Below are 27,253 nucleotides of genomic sequence, written 5' to 3'. Positions count from 1 at the left end.
CTTGGGTGGGGTCGCCGAGGTCTGGGGGTGGACTTGGGGTTCGAGGCCAGGGTAGCCATGGAGGGTGTTGGGGGGCGGCAAGACTCAGGTCTGCTCCATCCTGGTACCCCCAGGAGCAGAGAGACCCGTCTTGCCAGAAGCCAGGAGGAGGCAGCTCTGGGGACAGCTCGGAGCCAGCTGGCGGCTCTTCGGTTCGAACTTGTGGAATGTTCACTTGGTCCCATTAGTGGGCCAGAGAGATGGTGCAGTGGTTAGGGTGCATATCGATGGGCTACCTGCCCCAGCTTCTGTCCCGGTGCCTTGTGGCCCTCCAGCCCTGGTAGGGCAAGGTAGGACTCAGGGGCATGCGGTGACCAAGACCAGGGCAGTGGCTTAGAATCACTGGGGGAACCCTGGGACCTCTTGAGGGCAAAAAAAAAAAAAAAAACACCATTTTTTTCCCCACCCAAACTTCCCATTTCTTCCCATCTGCTTCCAAGTCACCAGGCCACGGAGGCACCTGTGGGTGGAGGCTGGAGGGTCCCCTTAGCTGCTCCCATGTGTCACTAGAGGGTCAGCTGTCTCCCGGCGGGTTTGGGCGCAGCTGGGTGGGGTCCCCAGAAAAGGCTTCAGTTTTGGGGGTCAGGGAGTGTGACCCGCAGTTTTCTGCCATGTTTAAGGGGAGCTGGACCCGGGGGTGTGCTTGTGGCCCCGAGGCTGGCCCTCCCAGGAGTCTGATGAGCCGTGACAGCTGAGTGGGGCACCCGGTGGGGAGGGGACTCCGGCCAGTTCCAGCCAGGCCCTGGGCTCCACCCGCCAGTCCCTGCTCATTGGGCCTTCCCCCCTCCCCCACTTTCAGAAAGCTCCCCAGAACATTCCAGAGCCCTGTCTCCTGGGATGGGAGGAGGGACTCTCCCTGTTGGGAACCGTCAGGGTGAGGGACAGGGACAGGAGACCAGGGACCAGGGGCTGGGACTCCCGGCGCCTTTATTGCTGCTTCATGGGCACAAATGCTTCGTATGGACATTCTGATCTCACCCAGGAGGCCGGGGTGGGGGTCCAGGCCGGTGGGGGTGGGGGCACCACCCAGGCCCGGGGGACGGCAGGGCCACCCGGGGGCACTTGAGCCTGGCCAGGAATTCACCCTCCTCAAGGGGTGCATAAATTCGGCCTTGAGTCCCGCAGCCCAGTTGCTGGCCGTGGGCTCTTGTCCCGCGGTCCCTGCCCCCGGGGGGCCGCCAGCAGGGCCGCGCAGGTCCCTCAGGAGCGCGGGGACTTGCTGCAGGTGGGACACAGGAGCCGGCCGTGGGAGACGATGTAGGCCCGGCCACCCAGCGGCTGCTCGCACGCCTCGCACAGGAAGTGCTCCCGGTGCCAGGCCAGGTCCTCCACGCGCTGGAAATCCTCGGAGAAGATGATCTGGGGGCAGAAGAGGTGCGTGAGGCCCGGGAGAGGCCCGAGCCTCGGTTTCCCCAAGTCGCCTCCCCCTTGCCCCCGCCCCTCCCCCCTTACCTCGTCGCAGCCCGAGCAGCGCGGCCGAAGGCTCTGGCAGTAGTGCCGGCCGCACCAGGGCGCTCCGTCCTTCCAGAAGTAGATGAGGTCCACCAGCGGCTCGGAGCACTGCACGCACACGAAGCAGGCTGGGTGCCACTGCTTGCCGTAGCCTGCCCGGTCTGCGTACACCACGGGGCTGTCGGCGGGCGCCGCCCCCTTGCACAGCTCGCAGACCTGGGTGGGGGGCAGACACAGGGGCTCAGATGGGAGACCCCCGCAGCCTCGTCCCCACCTGCACAGGGCTGGGGAGGGGAGAACGGGGCTGGCCGGTGGCTGCTGAGCACTGGAGGAAGAGCATGCAAGCCGGGTCATCCGTAGGGAGTGTTTGGTCATGGGGAAACAGCTACTGATCAGTCCTCTAAGATTGTGAATGTTCAAAAGCTCTCACTGTTCTAAATTCATGGAGATGCTGCGAGAGCAAATGGCCATGAGGGCGAGTCATGTCAGTGCTTGTCAATAAAAGCACGTTGGGACGGGGGCAGAGCCACGGACGGGGCAGGGCGCTGGCCTTGTGTGGAGCTGCCCAAGGCTTGACCCCCAGCGCCCCGTGTTGCCCTCCAAGCCCACCGGGAGTGAGCCCCGAGCACCGCTGGGCGTGGACCCCCAATCAAATGAAATGAACCGGATAAACACGAGTAGAACTGTCTCCCCAACACACACCGTGGCAGAGGAGGGCGGCGCGGGGCCGCGTCTCCCCGACTCTTTTGCGCCCCCTCCCCACCACCCACCTCTGCTTGTCTCGTTTGCTCACAGGGGAGCCGGCCCTGCTGAGCCGAGGCGGCAGGAAGGGGTGCACTGACAGCCCTGCCGGACCCCCGGGTGCTGCCCAGCCCTGCCCTTCTCTCCTGGAGGGGCGTCCTCAGTCCGTCCCGCCCAGCCCAGGCCGGCGGCCGGCCTCCCAGCACAAACACGCAACAACGTATTTATAAACAGCGTCTCCCTTGCCCTCTTATGGCGATGAGGCGCGTCTGGGGGCGTCCCTGACCGTCCTCCTTCCCTTCCCTTCTGACCCGGAGCACCCAGCTGCAAGCACCCTGCGCTGCGGGCCCGGGGCCGCGGCCAGCAGTAGATCTTGCCCCACTGCGGCCAGTGGACGCCCAGCCACTCCCACAAACGCAGAGCCACGGGGCAGCGCGGGAAAGTATTTATGGAACCCAAAATACTGATCAGTATTTATGGAGCCCAAGCGGGGTAAAGGGAATTTTCTACGGAAAGGAAAAAAAAAACTCCTCTGAGACAGGCAGTAACCATGGCGACGGGGGCCAGCATGGGCTGTCCTCACATTGGTCCAGTCTCTGGGCCTCTCCCCTCCTCTCCCCAACTCAGAGGGGCTCCCCGGCGGGGGATGGGGGATTTCTTGCATCCCCGGTGGGTGCTGGCACAGCCGCCTGGGAGTGCACGTGCCCAGCGAGGCCCGGTGCCTATGCAGGTGCCGCCGGCTGCGTTGGGGAGGCCGCGGCTCCGAGTTTCCATGTGCAGGTGGGTCTGGCCCTCCGTGGCCTGGGTGGACGGGCCCCACGCTGTGGTCTGGGGCCGCTGTGGCTCCCAGCAGTGGCCTCCCCACTCCTGCCCCAGGGCTCTGCAGGCCCTTCTGAGCTGGCCAGAGGTGACAGGATCCGCGCGGGTGTGGCCGGGAACATCAGCACCAGAGTCCCCCCTTCTTGCCCCTCCAAGGTTGGGGTGCACGGGTGAGATCCATGGACAGGAGAGAATGACTCTGCCCTCACCTACACCCCATCGATGGCCAAGTGCCCCCAGACCAGTGCTCAGGACTCACTAAGGGGAAGGCCCAGTGCTCCCAGACCAGTGCTCAGGACTAGCCAGGGGGAAGGCCTGGTGCTCCCAGATCAGTGCTCAGGGCTCACCAGGGAGCCCAGCACAGGCTTTCTTCCTGGCTGCATCTCCCTCCCCACCCTGTCACTCGTGGCGGGACCCTTGGGGCTCAGGAGTCTGGAGACTGTGTCAGCCCTGGGGCTCCTTGCTACCCACCGTGAGCAGAGGCTGGAGCCAGGCCGGCTGTGGACACCTCAGAATAGCTCTGAGCCCTGCACGCAGTTCGGGTAGAATCCAGGGGACTCCCCCAGAGTGACGCACACAGAGGAGGGACCTCTGACCACCCGGGCTGTCCCCCTCTGTGAGGCTCAGTCTCGTTTCCACATTCACTCATATTCACTCATTCATGAGTCTCAAGTCTTGCCCTCCTCTGCCTGTCTGTGTGCAAGAGAGTGACCCCACCGACTGGGCACTGCGTGGACTCGGGACAAGGGGCATGAGGGGTGCTCTTCCCCAGCACCCGCTTTCCGGGGCCCCTCCCCGAGCTCCCCCACGAGCCGCTGCCGCCTTTGCCCCACTCCCGGCAGCCCAGCTCTGCGCCCGTCCACATCCCCAGGGACCGGCCTGCTGCCTGGGTCACTACAGCTCCCAGCGGCTGCCTCCCCAGCTCGGAATGAATGGCATCCGGGGACGGGGCTGGGGGGCGGGGAGACGGGCCTCTGGGCCCTTTCACCCAGTCACCATCCAGGCCGGGGAGCTGAGAAGCCCCCAGCCCAGCCTGAAGCAGAGGGGGACATCCCAAATGGCCGTGCCGATGGAGGCAGGGCCAGGCCGCGTGGACGGAGGACCCCGGCAGTGCTCAGAGGGGCATGTGCTGGGGACACTCATTGTGCCCAGCGACCAGGAGCCCGAGGGGTGGGTCGCCTGTCTGAATGTCCCCTGGAAGCAGAGGCTGGGTCGAACAGCACAGGTCACCCCAGTGTCCCTGGCTCCTGCTGCCCCCTCCCTAAACGTGCAGCCAAGGGACAGTCAGCGCCCGTTTTCTCTCTGTGTTTCCTCCAACAGTCCTGGGAGCCCCCAGCATGTCACCCCCGTTCCCCTGGAAGGAACGTCAGAGCTGGGTCACCCCAGAGCCTCCAGGGCCGAGTCCTGAGTGTCACCCTCTGATGGGGCCGAGTCCTGGCTGTTGTTTACCTCGGGCTGTCGGGGCCTGAGGGCTGTCCGGATGGGGGTGTGTGTGTGGATGCCCCAAGATGCTGCCCCCTGACTGACTACACAGCATGCCGCTTCCTGGACCTCGGGGCTGATTCCCAAATGCCCAGTCTCTGGGGCCTCAGGTCTGTCCCTCGAGGCCCGCACGCCGTGGCCCCTCTCCCCACGCCCAGGCACGGTCCCTCTCTCCACGCTCAGCCATGGTTTGGTGGTCTGGGCCCCGGGACCGGGCAATGAGCCTTTGGGGGTAGTAGCTGGTGTTTCTCTAAGGAACAGTGTCGGGCGTGAAAAAGTGACGGCCCCATGGGGCAGCGTCAGAAGGAGCGGGGGAGGGAGGGCAGGTGCGTGTGTGGCCGAGCGTGCGAGAATGAGGCAGGTACGCAGGCGCAGGCATGCAGCAGAGGGGACGAGGGTGCAGCTGGCTGCACGTGGGTGCGAGAGCAGGTGTGTGTGCAGGGAGGCACACAGCCGGCAATGCGGGGGCCCGGGGGAGGGAAGGTGCGTGTGAGTCAGGGACGCCTGCAGGCAGTTATCCAAGCAGAGGGATGTTCAGCGGTGCCCGTGTGGCTGTGGTATGGTGCAGGTGTGCCTCCAGGTGTGTATGGAGCAGGAGTGTGCCTCCCGGTGTTTATCTAGTGGAGGGACGCCTGTGGCTGCAGTGTGGTGCAGGGTGCCTGCAGTGCATCTCAGGAGAGGGGGGACTCAGCCCCCCTCGGGGCCATTTGGCCGTGGGCTGACTGACTTACATACTCCACTTCCTTGGCCGGGTCCCCGATACTGCCATTGGTGGTGGGGGCTGCGGCCTCGGTGCCCTCTGGCTTGCTGCCCTGCGCCTTCCCGTCGTCCTTGGGCAGGCCGCCCTGGCCGGGGAGGGCCACCTCGCCCACGCCGAGGGCCTCGCTCTTATACTGCTGGATGAAGTCCTCCATCAGCTTCCGCTCGCTCTCGGCAAGTCCCAGGCAGCGCGCGGGGCTCTGGTCGTAGACGGGCAGCTGGCGCAGGAGCTGGCGGCGGCGGTAACAGGCGCCCTCGGTGCCCGTCACCGGCTGCTTCTCCTTGGGGATGAGCTCCATGTACTGCAGGCCCTGGAGGAGACGGACGCCGTGAGCCCTGGGCCCATGGAGCCCCCGGAGAGCCCTCCCCGCACCCCGGTCCCGCCGAGGCTCCGCAGAACCCACGATCCTCAAGGGGGAAAGTCCGGCTGGACCCGAGTCAGCTGGTCACCCCAGCTGCAGCCCCACATGCTTGGAGGATGTGGGTCGCTCTGTTTTCGTCCCAGGGGACTGTCTGTGATAGGACACTCGTTATAAAAAAAATGTCCCTGTAGTTTCAACCTAGTTGGTCTTTTGTTTTTGTTTTTTTGGGTCACACCTGGCAATACTCAGGGGTTACTCCTGACTCTGCACTCGGGAATTACTCCTGGCGGTGCTCGGGGGACCAAATGGGATGCTGGGAATCAAACCCAAATCGACCGCGTGCAAGGCAAATGCCCTACCCACTGTGCTATCGTTCCAGCCCCTAGTTGGTCTTAAAACCATGTAAAGTCTCCATGGGCCTAGGGTGTTTTCTGGTTTATTAATACAAATCATAAAGAGGCTCTGTGGAATCAGCCGGTCAGGGTCATCCCGTCAGTTACTGGCCCACGAACAGACCGGTCGCCCGTGGGGGTGGGCCCTGGGGGACACAGTGGCTGTCCTGCCCATGGCAGCTGAGTGGTGATCCCCAGGGCCTGGGTCCTGAGCCTTCTTGGAAGTGCCTGGTTGGAAGGCAGGGGGTGGGGGGTGGGGGTGGGGAACAGTCGGAGTTCAGCATCCCACACTGCAAGATAACCAGGATCTGGACAAGAATCTTCCAGAACAGGGACCGGCAGTTCAGTCCTGGACTGGGCGCCATCAGGCGGAGAAGACTTGGGCACTCGGCATGTCTGCCCCCTGCCACCCCCTGACGCAGGAGACGGTCTGGGAGTAGGCAGACTCTGGGGGCAGGTTTCTGGGGTTCTAGCTCCACCCCCTCCCTCCCCCCATCTCTCTGTATACGACCCAGGCATGCCAACCCTGTGGGCCTCAGCTTCCTTCTCTGCCATCTCTACTAAGCCTCGGCAGCTGCAGGCTCCCTACACCACGGCCTAGTGAAGCTTGCAGGTGGGGTCGGGCTATGGGATGCTCAGGGGAGGTTTCTCCTGCGTCTGTCCCCTCCGTACCCACTGGGGCAGTGTGCAGTCGGGGTGGGGGGCCTGGATGCCTTGTGTCACCCACCCGGGTGCTGACAAGCCCCCTGGGTCCATCTGAGGCTCCACAGTGAAGTCCAGTGAGTCCTAAAAGGCATGTCTTCTCCTGTCCCCTCGCCAGCCTGCAGGGAGGAGGCCAGCCTGGGCGTGGAGGCCAACCCTGGGGCACAGCCCTGTTGTGGGAACCAGCCGGAGGACGAGGGTCACCTCTTTGCACCCCAGTTTCTCTATTGAGGAGGGTCAGGAGAGAACCTCCCTGGGACAGAAGGGAAGTTAGGTGAGCGCCAGCTGCCCGCCCCGCCTGGCACCCGGGACACGGCTGATGAGCTGAAACCCCAGACAGAGGTGTCCCGTTTCGACAAGCACCTCAGTGCGATCGCGGGGCTGGTAAGGTGGGAGAGGGTGTGCCGGGGCGGGGGAGACCCAGCAGCCTTGCTGGGGTCTGGCCCCAGCGCAGAGCACAGGGGTCCACAGCCAGAGCTGATCTTTCATCCGATTCCACCCGCGTCTCCGAGACTCGCCTGATTGCTCGCCCAGACGCACGGGCCCTGCCCAGACCCTCCCACCACGTGTTCTGCCTGCTGCTGCCAGTTCTGCCTCCTTGCTGGGGCCTGACGTCTGCCCTCCCACTGGCAAAGGGCATGAACCCGCCTCTGACTCCTTGTGCACAGGGCAGTTCGGGCCTCGCAGTGTGAGGCCAAAATGGAGCCATGACAGGCTCCACTTTAAGACCCAAACTCAGCAGGCCTAAGTGTCAGTCTCCCCCTTCAGAAAGTCCCGTCTTTTCAGAGAACAATATCATCCTGGGCAGATAAACTGATCCGTGGCAACAGCCTATCGGAGTAGGGGCCATGGACAGTGATGCCCAGCCAAGCAGAGAGGGCCGAGGGAGTGAAGTCACTGGACTGGACAGGAACCAAGAACTGGAGACATATTGCCAGTTCCTAGAAAAACGCGGTTATGTAACCAAATCCTATATAAACTACTTAGAATTCGGAGTCGGGGTCCTTGTCAAGACTCTGTTGGATGGGACTTGCACCCTAGCTCGAGCTAGCGATCAAGGGGCCTTTCCTTTGCACCCTTGCGTCTGGTCTGGTCACTGTGTGAGCGAAACCCCCTTCCCGGAACATAACAGCAGCAAGGCAGCTCCTGGCCAGGCACGTTCCCGAGAGCCGAGTGGGCAAGGCATTTGCTTCGCACCGGTCAGCCCTGGTTTGACCCCGGCACCCGACAGGGTCTCCCGAGAACCCCCGGAGGGGTCCCTGAGCACAGAGCCGGGAGTAAGCCCTGAGCGCTGTCAGGTGTGTGTCCCCCCTGAAGCACAAACAACCCTCCCAACAGAAACCCCAAACGCGCTCTGGCTGGCGGAAACGCACTCACCAGCTTCTGGGTGACCCCGGGCGGGGCCCACTCGTAGGTGATGGTGTTGAACGTGGGGTCTTTGCCGGTGGCAATGGGGTTGGTCATGATCATGCGGTTCCGCTTGTAGATGCGGAGCCCATCACCGCCCTTCACCCGCGCCGTGAGCGACGCGTACTTGGAGCCGGCCAGCAGGCCGCCGATCTTGCAGTCGTCCTCCAGGTCGGAGGTGAGGCAGTGCTCCTCCTGACTGCACTTGCAGGACCTGCACATCTTCCTGGGGGCGGAGTGGGGGGAGAGGGCACGAGTGGGTCTGTCTGCAGGCCGGGGACGACTCGGCACTCGGGGCGGGGGTCAGTGGCAGCGGTGACAGCTCAACCAGCAGCCTTGGGAGGCCCCTTGGGTCTTCCCCTCGGTGCCCAGCCCCCGGCCCCAAGTCCCTGCTCCCCTGGGCTCTGGCCCCCGCGGTGCTGAAGCAGTGATTTCATGGCTGCCGTGGGCTGTCCCCTGCGGGCGTGTCTCTGGACTCATCAGAACGCACCCACGGCCCCGCCAACACCGACATTTGTCACTGACACACAGGATGCTCTTCCCACAGCGTTGGCCAAGACCAAACAGGTTTGCGGCCCCCTGCGAGTTAGGAACAGCGTTGCCCTGGGTCAGGTCTGTGGGCCCTAGTCATAGAGTGACCGCTGGTGAGGCCTCGTTCTCTGGCTGTGGGGCTGGCACACAGGCTCTTGGCCGTGCTGGTGCTGGTGGGTGCGGCTTAGAAATCCAGAATGCTCGAGAACACATGACTGGTTAAAGAAACTTTGGTACATCTACACAATGGAGTACTATGCAGCTGTTAGGAGAGATGAAATCATGAAATTTGCTTATAAGTGGATGGCCATGGAGAGTATCATGCTAAGTGAAATGAGTCAGAGTGAGAGGGACAGGCATAGAAGGACTGTACTCCTTTGTGGAATATAAAGTCACATAATTAGGAGACTAATACCTAAGGATAGTAGAGGTAAGGACCAGGAGGATAGCTCCATGACTTGAAAGCTGATCTCATGTTCTGGGGAAAAAGGCAGCTGAGAAGGGACCATTAAATAAAGGATGCTTGGAGGACTCGCTCGGGATGAGAGAGGTGTGCTGAAAGTAGACCACTGACCAAACATGATGGCCGCTTGGTACCTGTATTGCAAGCATGACACCCCGAAGGAGAGAGAGAGAGAGTGAGAGGGAATGTGCTTGACACAGAGGCGGGGGTGGCAGAAGGGATACTGGAAACATTGGAGAATGGCAGAGGGATGGGTACTCGATCATTGTGTGACTGAAATGTGATCATGCAAGTTTGTAAGTCTGTAACTTATCTCATGATGATTCATTAAAATTACTGGTGACACCTTCAGGGTCAGGGGAATGAGACCCATTGTAATTACTGGTTTTGGCATATTGAATATACAACGGATAGCTTGCGAGGCTCTGCCATGCGGGCGGAATACTCTCGGTAGCTTGTCAGGCTCTCCGAGAGGGATAGAGGCTTTTGGGGCGGCCTCTAATCGCCCTTGTAGGTGTTCTCATGGTTCAAACCATATTTGAACCCTATCAAATATGGTACGGCAATTCTGGAAGATGGGTATTTAGTGTCTTATAAAGCGGCTTCGTGGTCCGGAAAGGATCCTGGAGCGTGGCAGCGGCTGGGTCAAGTGATCAAGTGATTCATTAAAAAAAAAAAAAAAGAAGAAGAAGAGGAAGAAGAAGAAATCCTGAAACTGGCGGTGCTGACCCTGTGGCCCGTCTCTGGTGCGGGTGGCTGGGGGCAGGCAGGCGGCCTGTGGGCCTTAAGGGAAACAAGGCCCATGGATGCCCCCTGCAGGGTTCATGGCCACAGGTGTGGGTCTGAGCTGGGTGCCTGGCCCCTGGGGGCAACCTGGACTCTCCACTGGGCGTGATGCGCTTCGTCCCTTACCACAGCGGTTGTCCACGGAGCTCGGAGGGAGTCGCCTAGAGGGGGTCAGTAGTGGTTCTCCCCAAACAGGGCTGTGGCCAGTTCAGGGGGATTTGGACAGTAGGTGCTGCTGACGGGTGGGGGAGAGGGATGCTGTTAAACTTCCCCCCAGGGGGGCTTGAGAGATAGCATAGCGGGTAGGGCAGGGCGTTTGCCTTGCACGCAGCTGACCCAGGTTCGATTCCCAGCATCCCATGTGGTCCCCCCAAGCACCGCCAGGGGTAATTCCTGAGTGCAGAGCCAGGAGTAACCCCTGTGCATCGCTGGGTGTGATCCAGAAAGCAAAAAAAAAAAAAAAAAAAAAAAACAAAAAACCAAAAAACCCAAACAAACAAACAAAAAAACCAAAACTTTCCCTGAAACTTTTTCTGAAACAAGTTTCTTCATGATTTACGATCCAGTGAAAGTTCGATTTGATCGCCCGCTTTCTATGTCTGTGTGCTCAGGGTGCGGGGAACAGTGAGAAAGCGGATGTGCGGGGAGACCTGAATGCGTCTTACAATGGAGAGGACGTGGGTGCGTGGGTGGCCAGCGCGGTGTGCAGCCCTGAGTTCAAATCCTGCATGTTTTCCCACTGGGAGCGAGGGCACCCAGCACTCCATGTGGGGTTACTCCCATGCCGACCCTGCCCATGGACAGCTCAGCATGAGATTCCCCAAAGGGGGTGACACTGTCTGTGGGGGTGCTGGGCGATCGGGGCGGGGGCAGAGGAACCCTGGGGCACCAGAGGGGGTGTTTTCTGATGGTTAGCGGGGTGCTGCGTGATTTTTTTCCTGAAAGTAGGAAATGAACTGGAGCAGACCGGGAGCCTATGAGAACCTCTGGGTGCTGGGGTGTGGAACTCACGCATGCAGAGGGACCCCCGGCTGGCAGGGTTCTCAGGGCTCTCAGTCTGGGGCATGCTGAGATCGGAACCCACGGGCATCGGGGCCCAGGACAGCCACCGAGCCTGCAGCCCCCACCCCCACAGCGCTGGCGGCTCCCCAGTGGGGTCCCCGGAAGTTCAGCCAAGACACCAGGCACAAGGCGGCGGCGGCCTCTGCTGCCAGGGCCATTACCTCCAGGAGTGCGGCTCGAAGCCCAGGCACGTGGCTTTGCATCTCAGGCAGGGTGCTCCTCTCGCCGGCGGCTGCTGGCCCAGGGACATCTGGAAACGGACACAGAGAAGAGGCGTTTTCCTCCAGAACGACTTGGACGGGCCCACGGGCGCTCGGAGGCTTGGCCCGAGGCAGCAGGACCGAGGCTGGGGGTGGGGCTTTCAGCAGGAAGGGGGACAACCGGGCACGGGGGCTACAGTGACGGGGACACGGGGACACAGAGCCCCTCCAGTCCTGGGCTCGCCCCCCACGGCCTCTGTGGTCTTCATGACATGTGACTGTGGTTTGTTGGGATTGCGCCGCCAGACTTTATGTCGTGGCCTTGCTCTGGGTGGCTTTCCTGAAGGTGCTAACAATCGGCACTAGGTTTACAGGCCAGAAGCTTCTGTTTCGTTCCATGGTACTTCTCAATTGATTTGTTTAAATAAATTCAACAAATAAGAAAAAAATGAATGTTCACATTCCTACACTTGGTTTCCCTATAACCAGTAGTTTCTCCCCAGACCCTCTTCCTGATCACCAGCTCCCGCTCGGGGGGACCAGCCTACGCCCCCCCCACCCCACCTTGGTGGTAGTCACCAGTGCCCAGCACCCAAGGGTGCAACCGTGATGCAGGAGGTGACATCCTGCTTCCCAAGGCAGGACCCGAAGCAGCAGGGCGGCCTGACCCCACCTGGCCCTGTGTGTGCGGGGACCCCCACCTTGGCTGCCTGCCCCAGGCCTCCCAGGGGTGGGTGGATTCCTCCAGTCTGAGAAGCACGGCCGCACCCTGTTTGCTGGAGGGGATGCTGGGAAAGCCGGCAGAGAGGGTGTGGCTGGTAGCTCAGGGAAAATGGATTCACGCGGGGCCATGAGAGCAGGAACGGGGACCCAGCCAGGGCTTCTGACCCCCAGAAGGCCCTTCGAACAGCCTCTGTTCCCTGCTGCTCCAGACACTCGCCGGAGCGTGGCCAGGCCTGAGTGGAGGTGGAGGGCGGGTAGCCCCCGCCCCATCCTCCCCTTGGAGTTGGTGCTCAAGGTCCTGAGTATACAGTGGGTGGGGTCTGTCCTTGGTTCTGACTCCCCTCTGAATCACAGTCCGGCCAGGCGAGTCTGCCCTGTCAGTAGGGATATGTCAGCCGCTTCTGCCCCTCTGCCCGGCCTCTCGTGCCCAGGGAAGTGACCACTGTCCTTCCAGAAGGCCCTTCCTTCCCTCCGCTAACCATTGCTCTGACCGGCCTTCAACTCTGCACAGACTCTGCCAGGCCTCAGGTCAGGTGGTCTTCCCCAGGGCTCAGGTGAGGGCTGAGGGGTCCTGCTGGACCTCCCCGCCCCCAGGCCCAATGTTGGTGCGTGCCACAGGAAACACTGGTTTTCTTCTGCATGTGATACTCTGTGGGGGGCGGGCTTCTGGTTCCTGCTTGAAACACCATCCCTCACCCTCACCTTCCTGGCTTAGAAGCTGGTAACTGGGGGCCCGGGAGGTCCAGAGCCGGCCACTGGCGTCCTTGTTTGAATTGGACTCTGCACCATGTGAGAATGGGGTGCCCGGACTCTTAGGGGCAGAAGCCAAGGAGGAGGAGAAGCGCCCCCTGCTGGTTCCAGGGACAGGGAGGGTGGGGTCGGGCCCCTCAAAGCCGGCGGCCCCTGGGCTCGCCTCCCGCTTTCCTCCCTGTTGGAGAATGTCTCACCTTGCTTTTTGAGGCTGTCCAGCCCTGAACTGACAAAAGGGGTGAAGACCCATTGCCTGCATTTCCCAAGGCCTGCCCACATGGGTGCGGGCGTCCCCCTAAACAATCCTGCTTGGCACAGCTGGGGGCCCTTGGGGACAGGTGGCAGGTTCCAAATATGCACTGAAAAATCTCACCCCTCCCTGCACCCACCACCTCCACCCCCCACCAGGGAGCTGGGGGTGCTTGGAAAGAGGGTTATGAAACCAGACAGTGCAGGGGCTGGGGAATCGGCCCTCCTAGCCAGACCCCTGTGGGCTCGGGGTGGAGCTGACGGACCCAAGGAGGCATCCAGCCTGCAGGGACCGTGACCAAGCAGGCCAGGAACTCGGGGTGCAGTCCATTTCCCGCTGACCAACTCCCGTGGCCTGCGCGACAGATTCGGTTTCGGAGGCTGCCCAGGTGTCTAGAGAAACTGGCTCTTTATTTGAGGGCGTAGCAGCTGGAATAATGAAAATCGTGGTGGGGAGAGGGCCGTCCTGATGTTTTCCCGCCTCTTGGGGGAGCCTCTAGGGTCCCCGAGCTGGGTACTGTGCAAGGGCCCCTCAAGCACAGCCCCGCCCTGTTTGTTGCGCCAGAGGTTTCCGGGGGTGCCTGCCGGGGTTGTTTCTGCTCCCTCTCTGTCTCTCTCTGTCTCTGTCTCTCTGTCTCTCTCCTCCTCCCCCTCCCCCTTCCTGCCTCCCTCTCCCTCTCCTTGGAAGGAGCATCAAGGCCAGAATTTTGAGTCAGAGGTTACCCAAGTCCTGAATCTTACCGGGCGCTTAACCGAGCCTGGAGGAGGAGGCTGAGCACATGGGCTCTGGCCCCGTCTCTGAGTGAGAGCAAACTGTGGGTGCTCCCAGCCTGGGGGCCTCTGGTTCACCCCAAACTGCCTTCACACTCCACATTCTTGGTTCTTTACGTCTGTGGGGGCGCAGAGCTGTCACTTTCCTGTAACTTGGTGTGTGTTTTGGGGGGGGCATAGGATTTCGGGGCTGAGCTGGGGGTCTGGGTTTCCCCTGCAGCTCTGTTGATCTCTAAGGGCGCTTTTCTGGGGCTGCTTTGGAAAAGGGAGTGACCTCGCCCACGGTCCTAGAGTTTTCCATCCTGCCTCTGAACCTTAACAACTGAGAGCAACTGAGCCCTGGACAGGCGAGGCTGTAAAAGTATGAAAGCATTCCTTATGCCAGTGTTCACCCCTGGGGATCTCAGGCCTGGGCCTAAGGTGAAGCTGTACAGAAACTCTCTCTCTCTCTCTCTCTCTCTCTCTCTCTCTCTCACACACACACACACACATACACACGCGCGCGCGCGCGCTTCCTTCAGTCAACATCAGTGTGGTTTGGGTTTGGTTGGTAAGAAAGCTCTGCTGTTTCACTGTGCTGCTTTCTGATTCTAAACAAGCCTCCTCCCTACACACACATTCTCATTTCTCTCTGCTTTCTCAAGCTTCTAAAACCAACATTTAAATACACCTTCAAATATTCCTTCCCTTCTCCCATCTTCCCCTCCAGAGTGTGTTGGTTGTACACAACTAGCGGGTAGAATTCTACATCTAGGAGACTGGACACAAGGAAATCGTAGGTTGTTAGAAAGGCAAGGACCCTAAGGCCAGTGGGAGTGCACTGAGTAGGGAACTTAGCTAACCTGGGTTCGATCCCCAGCACCCCATAGGGTTCCCACAGCACTACCGGGAGTGATCTTTGAGCACAGATCCTGGATTAAGCTCTGAGCACTGCTGGATGTGGCCCCCAAGCAAACAACAACAAAACCAGCAACAACAAAGAAAGGTCCTTGAGGCCGTTCGTGTCAGGCTACTTCCAGGCCCAGTTCTGGGGAAGAGTTGATGGCCATTCTCTTTCGCAAACAAGCCATTGCCAAGCCTCACGCCTGGCTTGCTCTACCACTGAAGGCAGTGTAAGATCAGAGCTAAGAGTGCAGAGGTCACCTTCCGGAAAGGGAAAGCTGAGGACGTTAGAGTGATCTTGGAAGAGCCTCCAGGAAAGGGATGTGGTCTGGGCACCTCTGAACGGGGCCCTACCACTGCTCGCTCCCTCCTCTCAACAAAACTCCTATTGGTCCTTCAGGACCCCATCTTAGAAAACCCGTTTCTTGGACCTCTTGTAGAACGTCTCTGGACCACAGGTCTCTAGTTGTGTCTGGATCTCAAAGTCTTTCCTACCTCACGGGAGTCCTGTGTCTGGGAAGGGTTCTGGAAACCACAAAAGGTGCAGAAATTGGGGACAGTCAGAGATGGAGTGCTGGTGACGCCCCAGGGTCCTGCTTCCTGCGGTGTTGTCCTCAAAACCATCCCCTGCTTCATCTGCTTGGTGTACCAGCATGCACCATGGTTGCTTCTTCCCCACAAATCACGCTGTAAAGAGTGTGGAGGAAACCTCTGGCCCTGAGATGGCCCTTTGTTGGAGAAGGGAGCCAAGACTGGACCTCGGGCTGTGTGCGTTCTGGGGGCTATGCCCTGTCGTCAGGGCAGGTGTCTGTGAGGGTAACAGCACCGGCCTCCGGCGGGCACATTCTCCCTGATGTCCACGGTGGGGGAAAGGCCAGGGATAGGGCTCAGACAGCTGTGGCCGAAAGGGACCAGCACATGTTTCTGGAGCAACTAAAGTTGCAGGTGGCCTGCGAGTCTGAACTTGGGGGTCCCTGGTCCCTGGGTGTAAGGTGACAGGACACAGACGGGGGCTGCAGGAAGAATGCCCCCCACCCCCTGCCCCATCCCCCGCAATCCGGCCTCATCCGTGGCCACTCGCTCTACCACAGCACTGGGGTAACTCTGCCTGTCTACACCTGCAGGGGGCCTTGGTTGAGGATGAGGACAAGCACACGGAGGTGTCCTGGCACTGGGGTTCTGAGGGGCTCCAGGGAGCCAGAGGGCCACGCCCACCCAGAGGCCACGCCCACACGGGCCAAACCACAGTCCAGGCCCATCTCGCAGGCCTCTGCACCCAAGGCCACGCCCACACATGTGCCACGCCCACGGAGACCACGCCCACTCCCCCATCCCCTCACAGACCACATCCATGGGCCACGCCCACCTCAGGCCACGCCCACACCCACCCACAGGGACCAACACCCACGAGCGAGCGTGACAGCAGGTTGGCGGGTCCGTGGGCGCAGACGGAGCTTTTGCTGCTGGTTGGGGACAGGACACGATTCAGGCTTGGCCCATACCTTACCCTAGCGTGACCCGTTCTGCATTCAAGCTTAAAGGAGGGTCAGGAAACTGGGGACAGGACCCCCAGACTCGCCTCTCCCGCGCCTTGCCTTTTCATTTCCGACCTCACATTTTTCCCAAAGGATGCCAACCGGGCTCCACTGCCCCGGGACAGATTTGATCTTGGTCCCCCAAAGGGGTTCAGTGGAGGGTGCCAACAGAGGCGAAGCTTCTCGCTTCCTCTCCCACATTCGTCTAGACCCGCCCCCTCCTGCTCTCTCTCCCAGTTTTTTTGCCACACCCGGAGGTGGTCAGGGCTTGCTGCTAGCTCTTCGCCCAGGCATCACTCCTGGTGGTGGTGCTGGGGATCAAACCAAAGTCAGCTGCATGCAAGGCAAATGCCCTACCCACTGTGCCATCTCTCTGCCCTCTCTTCCTCTTCGTCTCTTTCATTTTCTATCTGTGCTGAGAGGTAAGTTTGCACATGCAAAAACTCCCATATCTCAGAATCCACTTGGTTCGATGTGGCTAGCACATGGCGCCAGAGAGTTCAGACCACGTCTGTGCCCCAGAAAGGTCCCCGGGCTCCTCCCCGGTCACCGGCACTGTGTTCTGGAATGGACACTGAGGCTCTGACTCGGCCCCCACAGGCTGCCTCCGAATAGCCCATCAACGTGATGAAGTGGCCAGCATGTTCATAAGCTGCCAATCAACGTTGTATGTATCGGCAGACATTTTTCCTGCCAAGCACTTTTCTGTTGTAGAATTATGTTTATTCTCTTAATGATGCGGATCTGAATTACTTCCAGTATGATGATTATTTCTTTTAAAAAGGCTCCAAAGGGGCAGGGCTACAGTACAGTGGGTTAAGAGCTTTCCCTGCACGTGGCTGACCTGGGTTTGATCCCCGGCACCCCATCTGGCCGGTCCTCCGAGCACCAGCAGGACTGATTCCTGAGTGCAGAGCCAGGAGTAACCCCCGAGCATTGCCAGGTGTGGTTCCCAGACAAAACAAACAAGAAAAGCCTCCAGAGATTCCTGTCCAAGAGCTTTGGGGTCCGGCATGCTCTTTTCTCTCAGATGAGTGACTCGGGGTGACAGGATGAGGTCATGGGTAAATACATTTGTTCTTATGAGCGGCTCGAGTTTCCCAGTTTGGTCCAACTCCCAACATTCTCTGTGGCGCTCCAGGGCGATCTCATCCCTCTGAGACCCCGTATTGTGGGATTTAATGCTCTTTGTGCCAGTGACCGCCCCTGCCCGAGTTGCTTTCACTGGGCATTTCTCAGAGGGGCAGTGCCTGGAACTCCCTTCACCAGCCTCTCAGCTATCCTTCGCTGTGTCCCTGCTCATACCTGGACTTGGATGAAGGGAGCTGGCCCTTCAAAGGCGGCTTCTCTTCACTTTCACTTTCTTCCATGGAACTGGAAGGGAGCTGACCCGATGGCGAGCCTTCCCACCGGCCTAGATGCATTCCCTCCAGATGGGAACGGAGCCAGGCCACGGGCTGAGAGATTCTCTTACTGAATCCCACGTCCTAAGGAGCTCGGCAACTTGGCAAAGAGTCTTTAAGCTTGAAAGACAGTGTTTCAAGGACTGGAGAGATTGCACAGTGGACAGGGTGATGGCCTTGCATGTGGCTGACCTGGGCTTGATCCCTGGCACTGCATATAGTCCCCGGAGCCCCACCAGGAGTGAGCCCTCCGCACCGAGTCAGGAGTCAGCCCTGAGCGTGGCCAGAGGTGGTCCCCCCACCTCCCCCTTGCCCACCAACGCAATCTCTCTCAGTGTTTTCTTCCCCTCCTCGGCATCTGAGCCCACGCGCCCCCCCCCCCCACCCTCTCGTAGGCTCGACCCCATGTCTGGAGCAAAGCAGGTCTTCGACACAGGTTGGGAGCATTTAGTGATTTTCTGTCGCCAACATCCTCCTCTCTTGACATGCCTTGCCAGACTCTCCCACGAATCACCATCATGTCAGAGAGAGGAGGCCTTGCCCGCCATCAGGTGGAGGCAGGGTGTGTCTGCATGTGTCTCAGGGCGGAAGTCACAGAAAGGGGGTTGCCTGCCTGTCTACACCCGCGGGGGGCTTAGAGAACCAGATCAGGTCCCCGGCACCGAGACACCATGGGGGATGGGGCTTTGCAGGGGTGCAGGGACGTCTCAATGGATGTACCACCTTCACTTTGCATGCGGTCAACCCAGGTTCAATCCCCAGCACCCCACATGGTCCCTTGAGCACTGCCAAGACTGATCCCCGAGTTCAGAGCCAGGAGTAAGTCCCGAGCCCTGCCGGTGTGGCCTCCAAAACCAAAACCAAACACCATAAGTTCCAGCCTTCAGGCAGTGAGCATGCTGGAGCTCTATGCTTCGCCACCATGGCGCCTACCAGGGGGCTGGGCATGGCCACGGTTGTCTCTCTGCCCTGCTCTGCCCGGACCATGGGTCTTGGCGGAGAGCAGGAAGAAGTTCTCCGATGAGAATGTGAAAATGCGCCTGAGGTAGGCGCGGACTTCTGTCTAGCTCAAAGTAGCTGGAAAGCCCCAGAGTGGCAGTCAAGGAGGGTGGAGACCTGGGAGCGGCTTGGAGGCCGCAGGCCCGCCTGTGACCAGCTTCTAGGAGCGCCTTATCTTTCAATGCTCACTCAGGTGCGAGCGCCCGAGTGCCTCAGCACCCCGCACCTGCCAGGCAGGGCTCAGCACTTCCTCTTTGCTGCTCCCTGCCTGGGGTCCAGGCCACTGGGCGGGGCTCCTGCTGACCCTTTGATGGCTTTTTCTTTTCTGAAATCACCAGCCACGGGATTCTTTCTTCTGTTCGGTTTTGGGCCACATCTTGTGCTCAGCCCGGGGCTGACTCCTGGCTCTGTGCTTGGGGATCACTCCTAGTGCTCCGATGCCCTGTTGGGATGAACTAGAGCCAATGGCATGCGAGGCCAGCACCCCGCGCTCCCTCTCCAGCACAGTCTCTGGATTATCGCTGCTTCCCTGCTTCCCAGTTCAGTCCCTGCCGTGCCTGAACTGCAAAACACCCGTGTTTGTACAAAACGACCTCATGGTCACACCACGTTCCTTATTACTCGTTGCCACACCCAGTGGTGCTCAGGGCTGACTCTTGGTTCTGTGCTCAGGGATCACTCCTGGCAGGAACCGGGAGATGACATGTAGTGCTGGGGATCGAACTCAGCGAGACCAGGGCCCTCCCCACTGCCCTGTCTCTCTCTCCCAGGGGCACTGTGGTTTATCCTTCACTGACTTGCTCTCTGCACAGTGAGGACGCAGATATAACCTTTATAACTGGCCACCCACGGGGCTCAGAACTAGCAGGTGAATGCGTGAGGACTCTTTTTAGACTCGTTTTGTGACTTGTTGGAGGCAGTAAGAGCTGGATGTCACAATTGGGAATTGTGTCCCCTGTGTCTGTTCAGATCTCACCCCCCCACCCACCACGGATGCGTGTGTATGTCTCCACACACATTTATGTGTGTATTTCTATTTGCATATGAGAATGATCATGTATGTTAATGCTCGGGCTCCAGTCTTCGATCATAAGGGAAGGAACTGAGGATTTCACACAGGACCTCAGGATGGTGGTCTTTCCGGGCTGGATGCCTGTCTGTCCCCCAGCCCCTCCCCCCCCCCCCCCCCAGCCCACGAATTGGCCAGGTCAGTCACCTTGATGGTCAGACTCATGAATCAGTCCCTGGAAATGCCACTGACTCATGCAGCCCAAATAGATGCTCTCGGCTGAAGGACAAGCCTCTTTTGGGGGCCTGAGTCAGCCCGGCCCCCCTCCCCAAGCTCCTGCCCTTTGGTGACCTGACATCAACACCACCTGAGACTTGGGCCACCTCCAAGGACAGGGACTGAGGACAGACAACTGGTCTACCGCCACGTCTGCCACTGGTCACAACAAGCTGGGATCCAAGAGCTGCCTGACACCACCCCCTGCCGGTTCCAGATGCCTACCATGAATTCCCTGGCCTCAATTCTCTTCACCTAGTGCCTAGGGCAGCAGGTGGACGAGAATGTTCATGCTCACTGCCTGCTATGCTGCAGCTGTGACCTGCCTGGGCTGTGCTTGGACTCAGAGAGAAGCAAAGAGAAGTGTGTGTGTGTGTGTGTGTGTGTGTGTGTGTGTCTGTGTCTGTGTCTGTGTGTCTGTGTGCAGGGCGGTCAGGCACAAGGAGCCGCCCACAGTTATTGTTTGGCCTCTCCCCCACATTTGTGAGAAACGGACCCTAGCAAACTCAGATGACGCCGGGGGAGCCCTCACTTGCTCAGGCCCCAGCTTGCATTTGGCTGTGTGATTCCTGGCACAGAGCAGAGGCTAGACAAACATTTGCTAAGCAGTAGTGAGTGACTCCTTCCTTGTCCTCTAAGCAAGCTGTCTGAGGCTCTTCTGGAACAATGTCTGTGTCCCCACACAGCTGCCGCCAGTGGCCATCCTGGGGCCAGGACAGGGTTCCCCTCTCAAACCACAACTCCCCCAGCCTGCCTGCTGCAAGATCTATTGCTGGAACAGAATGCTGGAACAGAAGCAGCGAAGCCTGGGGGAGGTGACAGACACAGGACACAAACACGCGGGATACCACCCAGCTACAACAAAGATGAAGTCCTGCTGTCTACCGCAATGCACTCTGCAGTGACAAGGAACAAGGGGTGTGTGATTCCACCCATGCGGCCGCCTCAGGATGGGACATTGGTGGCAGGAGAATAAAGTCACCCAGTGGACGGGTTCGGCAGAATCAAGGTGACCCCAGGGGAAGGAAGGGGTGGGCACAGGAGATGAAGTGGGTGAGGGATGTAAAAGAAGTGGGTTTGCTTTTCAGAAGTTGAAAGCCAAACGGAAGCGCAGGCTCCGGAGGCAAACCCCATCCTCGCTGAGGTTTGCACTGGGGGTGGCCAAGGAGTGCTGAGGACAAGGTCCAAGTTCAGCAACCAAGAGATGGACCCGCAGGCCAGGCTCTGGAATCTACCAGCCCTCGAGTGGCCCCTGCCTGCCTGTGCGTTTCCGTGCACTGCAGCGGAGCCAGGAGCCAGGGAGGGGTTGGGAGAGGGACCCTTGCCGGGGCACCGCTGGCTTATTCTAGCTCCTTTGATGCTTCACACATCAAATCTCAGCAGACCCAGACTCTATCAGACCCCCAAGAATGGCCCCCACTGCTTTTATTGTGGGTGTCGGGGGACTTGGGGCTGTGCGTGCGTCTCCTATGAAAATCAGGCTCCTGAGTCCGTGCTGCCAATACACCTGTGGGCGTGTCTTGGCCACCAGGTCCGGAAGTGACAGCTCAATAATAGCTTTGGAAGACCCAGGCAGCCAGCGCCAGGGCTCGGGACCTGTGTTGACATTGGCTCAGGGGTCCGGGCCTCATGCCAGCAGCTTTCTTCGTGCTGCAGGAATGGAGGTGAAAGCAGGAAGGGCCAAGGACCAAGGGGAGGTCGGTCCAGAGGGCAAGGCAGCCGCGAGGGCTGATGGGGGCCGTGCGAAGGGAGACTCAGTGGGGTGGGCAGAGAGGGAGGCCGGACCAAGAATAACAACAGTAGTACCATGGGACAGGGACACATAGACGCCCTGCCTCGCCTCAACACAGCACATACACACAGGCACACATGCATGCACAAACACACCCATAGACAGACACACAGACACAGACACACACGCTCACACACACAGAAATACAAACACACAGATACACGCAGACATGTAGACAAAGACACAAATACATACAGACACACACAGACACATAGAAAAATATACAGACACACACATACACACACTGACACACACAGACTCACACAGACACACAAGCACACACATACACAGACACACAGACATACACAGACATATGCACAGAAACACATAGACACAGACACACAGACAAATATACACATATACACATAGACACGTAGACACATAACACAGACACACATGTATACACATATACAGATATATGCACAGACACACACAGACATATGCACAGAAACACATAGACACAGACACATAGACACATATATACACACATACACACAGACACATATATACACAGACACACAGACACACAGACACACATGCACACACAGACACACACTCAGCAGTGACCACACTCTTGCATCTCTCTTCCATCTAAGTTCCTTACAAATGGCTCCTTGGCAACTGGGCCTCGATTCTCCACTCCAGCTGGCCAGTCCCTTGGGGAATGGTCTCTCGTCTCCAACTTAAATCCATGGCCCCAGACCTGGAAGGCCCCACAAAACCTGGAGGGGATCCCCAGCTCTGCGTGAGCAGATGCGCCTCTCTTGGGCCACCCTGATGGGGAATTCAAACACGTCCAGGACGAACACTGCCCTGGGTTCAACCGACCTTCAGCTGGGAAAATCCTGGAGACATGTCCCTCTGAAAGACCCTGAAAGTCCCCACAGTCACACACCCACTCCAGGGACCAGCGTCCACAGGGACTGCTCAGTAACGGCTGGGCCTCAATTGGTCCAGCAGCGGGGAGCTGTGTGCTTATTGCGGCTTGCACCGGTGGCCACAGATGCCTGGGGAGGAGCGGCAAGTGTCTCCCCGTTCTGAAACTGGGGCACAGACCCAGGACTTATCACACACAGCCATGCGCGGGTCATGCTAGACTTTGGACCTGGATCTGAGGCCGAATCGTCCGGACACTAGCCTCCATTACCCCCACCTTGGCCTACAAAGGCCACACCGGGGAAACAGTGTCCTTTCATGACACTTGATTCAGTGAGAGAAATGGCATTCGGTCTCCAAGGCCCTTTTCCCAAGGAATGTTGGTTTGATTTCATCATTCTCAGGGAACTCTCTGTGCTAGGAAACCTCTTCCCAGGGAGAAAAACAGATGATGCCAACCAGTGACCACAGGGGCCCGACTTAGCACCAACAGCGTCTCCCACCCCCCCCAGCTGTGTGGGACCCGCTGATCGCGCCCCTACCTGTCTGCCATGGGTTAGCTGCCCTCTCTGACCCAGTTCGGGGATGTTACATTGTCTCTTGAAAATCAGCTCCAAGGGGGTCCCCACACCCGCCCTTGGGGAAGGGGTTTGCACACAGTGGGCAGGCCCTTCAGAAACAGTCCTCCCCTTGCAAATGAGTCCCTGACAGCCCAAAGATTCTATGAAACAGTTTCAAAATGCCTAAGCGTGATTGTGTGTCCCAGAGCCAAAAGTTATAAATCCCTCACCGGTGCAGACTTACAAAGTAAATATGCAATAAAAAGCTTTTCAGCGCCGCTGGTGAGGGGAGAACCTCCTCCCGCCTTTCCCCACCCTCCACTTTCTGAGATTCTTTGAGTCGAAGACTTGGTTGGGTTACAAAGTGCTGTTCTTCCTCCTGACTGTTCCAAGAGCTTCAAAAATATGAGCCCTTTCATCTTGACCCACCGCATTCTTTCTCTAAGCCGGTAACTGGATCTTAACGGGGGGGCAGGGGGGGAATAAAACATCCTCTGCAGGCCAAGGAAGTTGGCACTAGTGGGTGACAAGGAGACCGTGTTCTACCTCTAATCCAGATGATCCCACTCCTGTGCTGTGCGAGACACGGGGAGAGTTCTTGGGGGGGGGGGGGCGGCCCCAATTTCCACCCCTCATCAATTACTCATTAGCCATCGACCAGCTTGAAGGAAACCCAGCCAAAGGCACCTGATGTTCCCCAGGGTATAGGACTGAGCCCCGTCCCCCCAGCCTCCGACGACGGTTACTCTCGCTGAATTTGGGGGCGGCAGCTCTGAACATACGAATATTCCAGGTTAACCAGTTAAAAACAGCCGCGCACAAAATGTACGGAACAGCAAGACAAGAGGAGCGGGCGGGGGGGATGGTCAGCGTGCGGAACATGCGTGTGTGATGCTCAGGGAAGCAGTGCTCTGTCCCGACAGAGATGGGCAGGACGGGCTTGGCCGCAGGAGTTCGGCGGGCTGTGGGGAGACGCGGGGGAGGAGGCGCCCTGGTGGCTCCCTCCCAGCCAGGGCAGAAGTGAATCGGGACCTCACACCCGTCGTAAGTGTTCTGGGAATTCCATAGAAGGCGAAAGGACTTGACTCGGCAAGGCTGGTGAATGCAGCGAGATGTGGAACATTCCAGAGAGATGTCTTGGGGAGCCTGACGTGCCACATCCAGAGGGGTCCCCTGGACTGGGTGTGGGAGTCTGGGCCAGGCTGTCAAGCGGAGGCCTGTGGATGCCGTGTGCGCCCCCAAGGGGCTGGCGTGTGTGTTTCTGTTTGGATTCTGAGAGTGACTTTGATTTGCTTTTGCCTCTTCTTTGATTCTTTGTTGCAGACTCAAACAAGCAGAGGTGAAAGGGTTTGACCCTGCAAGCCTGGTTCTATGGTAAATGGAGTTTACAGCGGTCGTTTCTGGGAGATGGTCGCCCAGTGGACCAGCCCTATGCCTGCTGCCACGAAGGGGATGGGGTGAGCCCCCCCCACACCTGGAACCCAAGGAAGTGGAGGCTCAGAAAGTGCCTGGGGCAAAGCCTTGAATGCCCCTGGCTGCCCTTTCACACCTTTGCCTGCTGGAACCCACCCTCCGTGCACCGGGGTCTCAGTTTCCCTGCATGCTCTGCTGTCTTTGCTCTCTACCTGTTGCGTGTCCCCCGAGCCACTGCCAGGAACCCTGTCCTAACTGCAAGCAGGTAAGTAAACAGTGGCATGGGTGCAGCTGGGGTGGCGGCACGAGTTCCACCACGACCATGACCTTCTGGGCTCCAGGCCAGCCCTTCTTGAAGGGGAAATGCAGACCCCAGGGGCAAAAGCCAGCTCAGCGTGCAGGATCTGCCAGGCTAACTAGAGAAGCTCTCTCTCACTCTCTCGCTGTGTGTGTGTGTGTGTGTGTGTGTGTGTATGTGTGTAACAGCGAAAGGGGAGACACAGTTCATACTTCATGCTTCCCCAACCTTCCCTTCAGTGAAGGAGGCAGGAAGGGCGGGTTTCCCCAAGCCCCAGGATGCCAATAGACAGGAATGGTACCCTAATTAGATTGTAGTTAGCATCACCTAATTAGATTGCCTGTAGCATCACCAAAGAAGAACTTCACACCAGGGCTCTGCACAGCAGAGCGGGGTGCTGGGGGCGGGTGGGTGTGTGTGCCTGCTGGCTCCAGCACGGATTCCCCACGCTTTTCCGTGCGTCTTGGAATTTCATGATTGCCCCTCGTCACTTCTACACACACGCTTGTGCCGACGCCTGGGACAGGGAGCCGGGAAAGACAGTCTGGGCGCAGCAACGCGCAGATCGGGGCTCACCTTTTGAATTCCCGGGTTGAGGTCCTTGGCCACCTTTGCCATCCTTTTTGCTGCTGGAGACACAGCGCCTGGCTTCTCTGGCCCGCGGGCGTGCAGCTGGAGGAGGCGGCGGCGGCGGCGGCGGCGGGGCCGGGGCGGCTCAATGAGCAGGTTCGAGCCAGCCCGCGGGGCGCTCTGGGCTGCGGGCGCCCGCGCTGCCTCTTTAATTGGAGAGCCGGGCTCCCTCGAAAACCCCGCCAGCCAATGGGCGCCCGCGCTCGCCGCGGGCCAGCCAATGGGCGCGCTCGGCGCCCGGCGGCCCCGCCCGCGGCCCGGCGGCGGCCCGGGGAGCGCGGCCCTGACGTCAGTGTGGTCCCCGCTGGCCGGCCGGCCGGGCGCTCACATCTGTCCCCACGCCCTTCTCCTTTAAAGGACAACGCGCCGAGGGTGGGGCGGGCAGGCGGCGCGATCCATTCAGGTCAAAAGGGAGAGGGATCAAACAGGAAGGCCGGGGTATTTTTAGGGAGCCGGGTCCAAAAATAAACGGTGAGCCGCGCTCCCCTGCCCACCCGGGCCGGCCAGCCGGGGGAGGGGACGGCAGCGGCCCAGCTGACTGTCCCCGTCCCCAGGGGCCCAGAGCCCGCTGGGCTAGGGCTGTTCGCGAAGGATCGGGCTGCTGGTAGCTGGCACACCCCTCTCCCGACCTGGCAGATGCCAGGGCTGTCTGCCTGCACGTCTGTGCGCTTCTCCTCTTTTCCTCCTTGTGGCCTGCCAGTGACCTCGGTGTGCTTAGGAGGGTGATGACCGGAGCGGGGATCGCTCCCCTTGGGCAGGAGGAAATAGGTCCAGCAGAGAGACACAGAGTGGCCCCAAGCCAGGCTTTAACCTTCCACCCTGTGCGCACCCTGGGAGGGGCAGTGATGGGAGAAATCCTCTGGTGGTCTCAGCGGGTTGGGGTTTCTGTCTCCCCTCCAACCCAGCCTGACTCCCCCCAGCCCCATGGCAGCTGGCCAAATCAGGTTAGGGAACCGGGCCAGTCCCTGCCCAGGTCTGCACCAGCCCCCCCCCCCCCCCCCAGTAGCTTCAGCCTGGCAGCGGCCCCGCTGTGGGAATCAGGGCTCCTGGCACCCTCGTCACCATCCTGCCCACATTTCTCCGCTCCCCTTCTTGCAGTCCTGGAAAGGACTTTCTGGTGTGTGGCCCCAGAGGACCAGGGACAGCCCTCTACCCCGCCTCCCCGCTGTGCTGGTTTTCTGCTGGTAGGGGCATTCTCCAGTAACACCCCCCCCCCCCCAACCCCTGGCTGGGTTTCTGCTAGTGGATCTTGGGTGGCGATGCTCAGAACTCTGGGGGCTCCCTGGGGCATGCTTTCGGGGCTTTCTCTCTGCAGCCTGCATACAGGGTGATCTGGGGGGCCAGCACAGGGCTGCGCCTGGTCCATACAGAGCTCCGAGCTGGGCTTCCGTGTGATCCCAGGCTGCAGCCAGCCTGCAGAAGCCAGGCCGCCCCTGGTTTCCATGTGAATGGCCCTTTCAGTAGCAGGTCCTGGCCAGACAGGCCGAGCGGGGCTGGCAGACTGGCAGCCGGTGTCCCGGCGGAGTGGAGGCCAGGAGCAGAACAAAGGCAGGCTTTGTCCCCGCACAGCCCAGCCATTCCCAGGGCCTCCCGGCTCATGGCACAGCCACATTGTACCCGGGAGCAGGTCTCGGTTTACTAACATGAGTGCCCCACACACGAGACCCTCTCTCCTCCCTACGCTCCCCCCACCCCGTCCCTGGGGGTGTGGAGGAGGTGGGAGCTGTGACTCTTGTCCAGCGTGGGTGCTCCCCAGTGCCCACTCCGGCTGCTTTTCGCCGATAAGGTGGCGCCTCTGCGGTAGCTTCTGAGGCCGCTGCACCGCCGGGGCCGTGCTCGGGGACTGTCCTGGCGCCTGGGGGCTGTGGCTGGGCTCTGTCTCGCTCCTAT

General features: G+C 59.7%; 1 protein-coding gene across 1 annotated transcript; it reads right to left on the bottom strand.

Moving 5' to 3' along the window:
- Positions 1–956: 956 nt before the first annotated feature.
- On the bottom strand, positions 957–25,447 carry LMCD1 (LIM and cysteine rich domains 1). Its single transcript, XM_056128989.1, has 6 exons — positions 25,310–25,447; positions 11,159–11,247; positions 8,126–8,381; positions 5,265–5,603; positions 1,492–1,707; positions 957–1,398 (listed from the first exon to the last, which is right to left on the bottom strand). The coding sequence occupies exons 1-6, from the start codon at positions 25,349–25,351 to the stop codon at positions 1,240–1,242; spliced, it is 1,101 nt and encodes a 366-aa protein (XP_055984964.1). The 5' UTR covers positions 25,352–25,447; the 3' UTR covers positions 957–1,239.
- Positions 25,448–27,253: the final 1,806 nt, after the last annotated feature.

Source organism: Sorex fumeus, unplaced genomic scaffold (genome assembly GCF_029834395.1).
Source record: "Sorex fumeus unplaced genomic scaffold, SorFum_2.1 ptg000072l, whole genome shotgun sequence".
Lineage (NCBI taxonomy): Eukaryota > Metazoa > Chordata > Mammalia > Eulipotyphla > Soricidae > Sorex > Sorex fumeus.
Note: the sequence above shows the minus strand (reverse complement) of the source record. Positions and strands in the feature narration are given on the sequence as shown.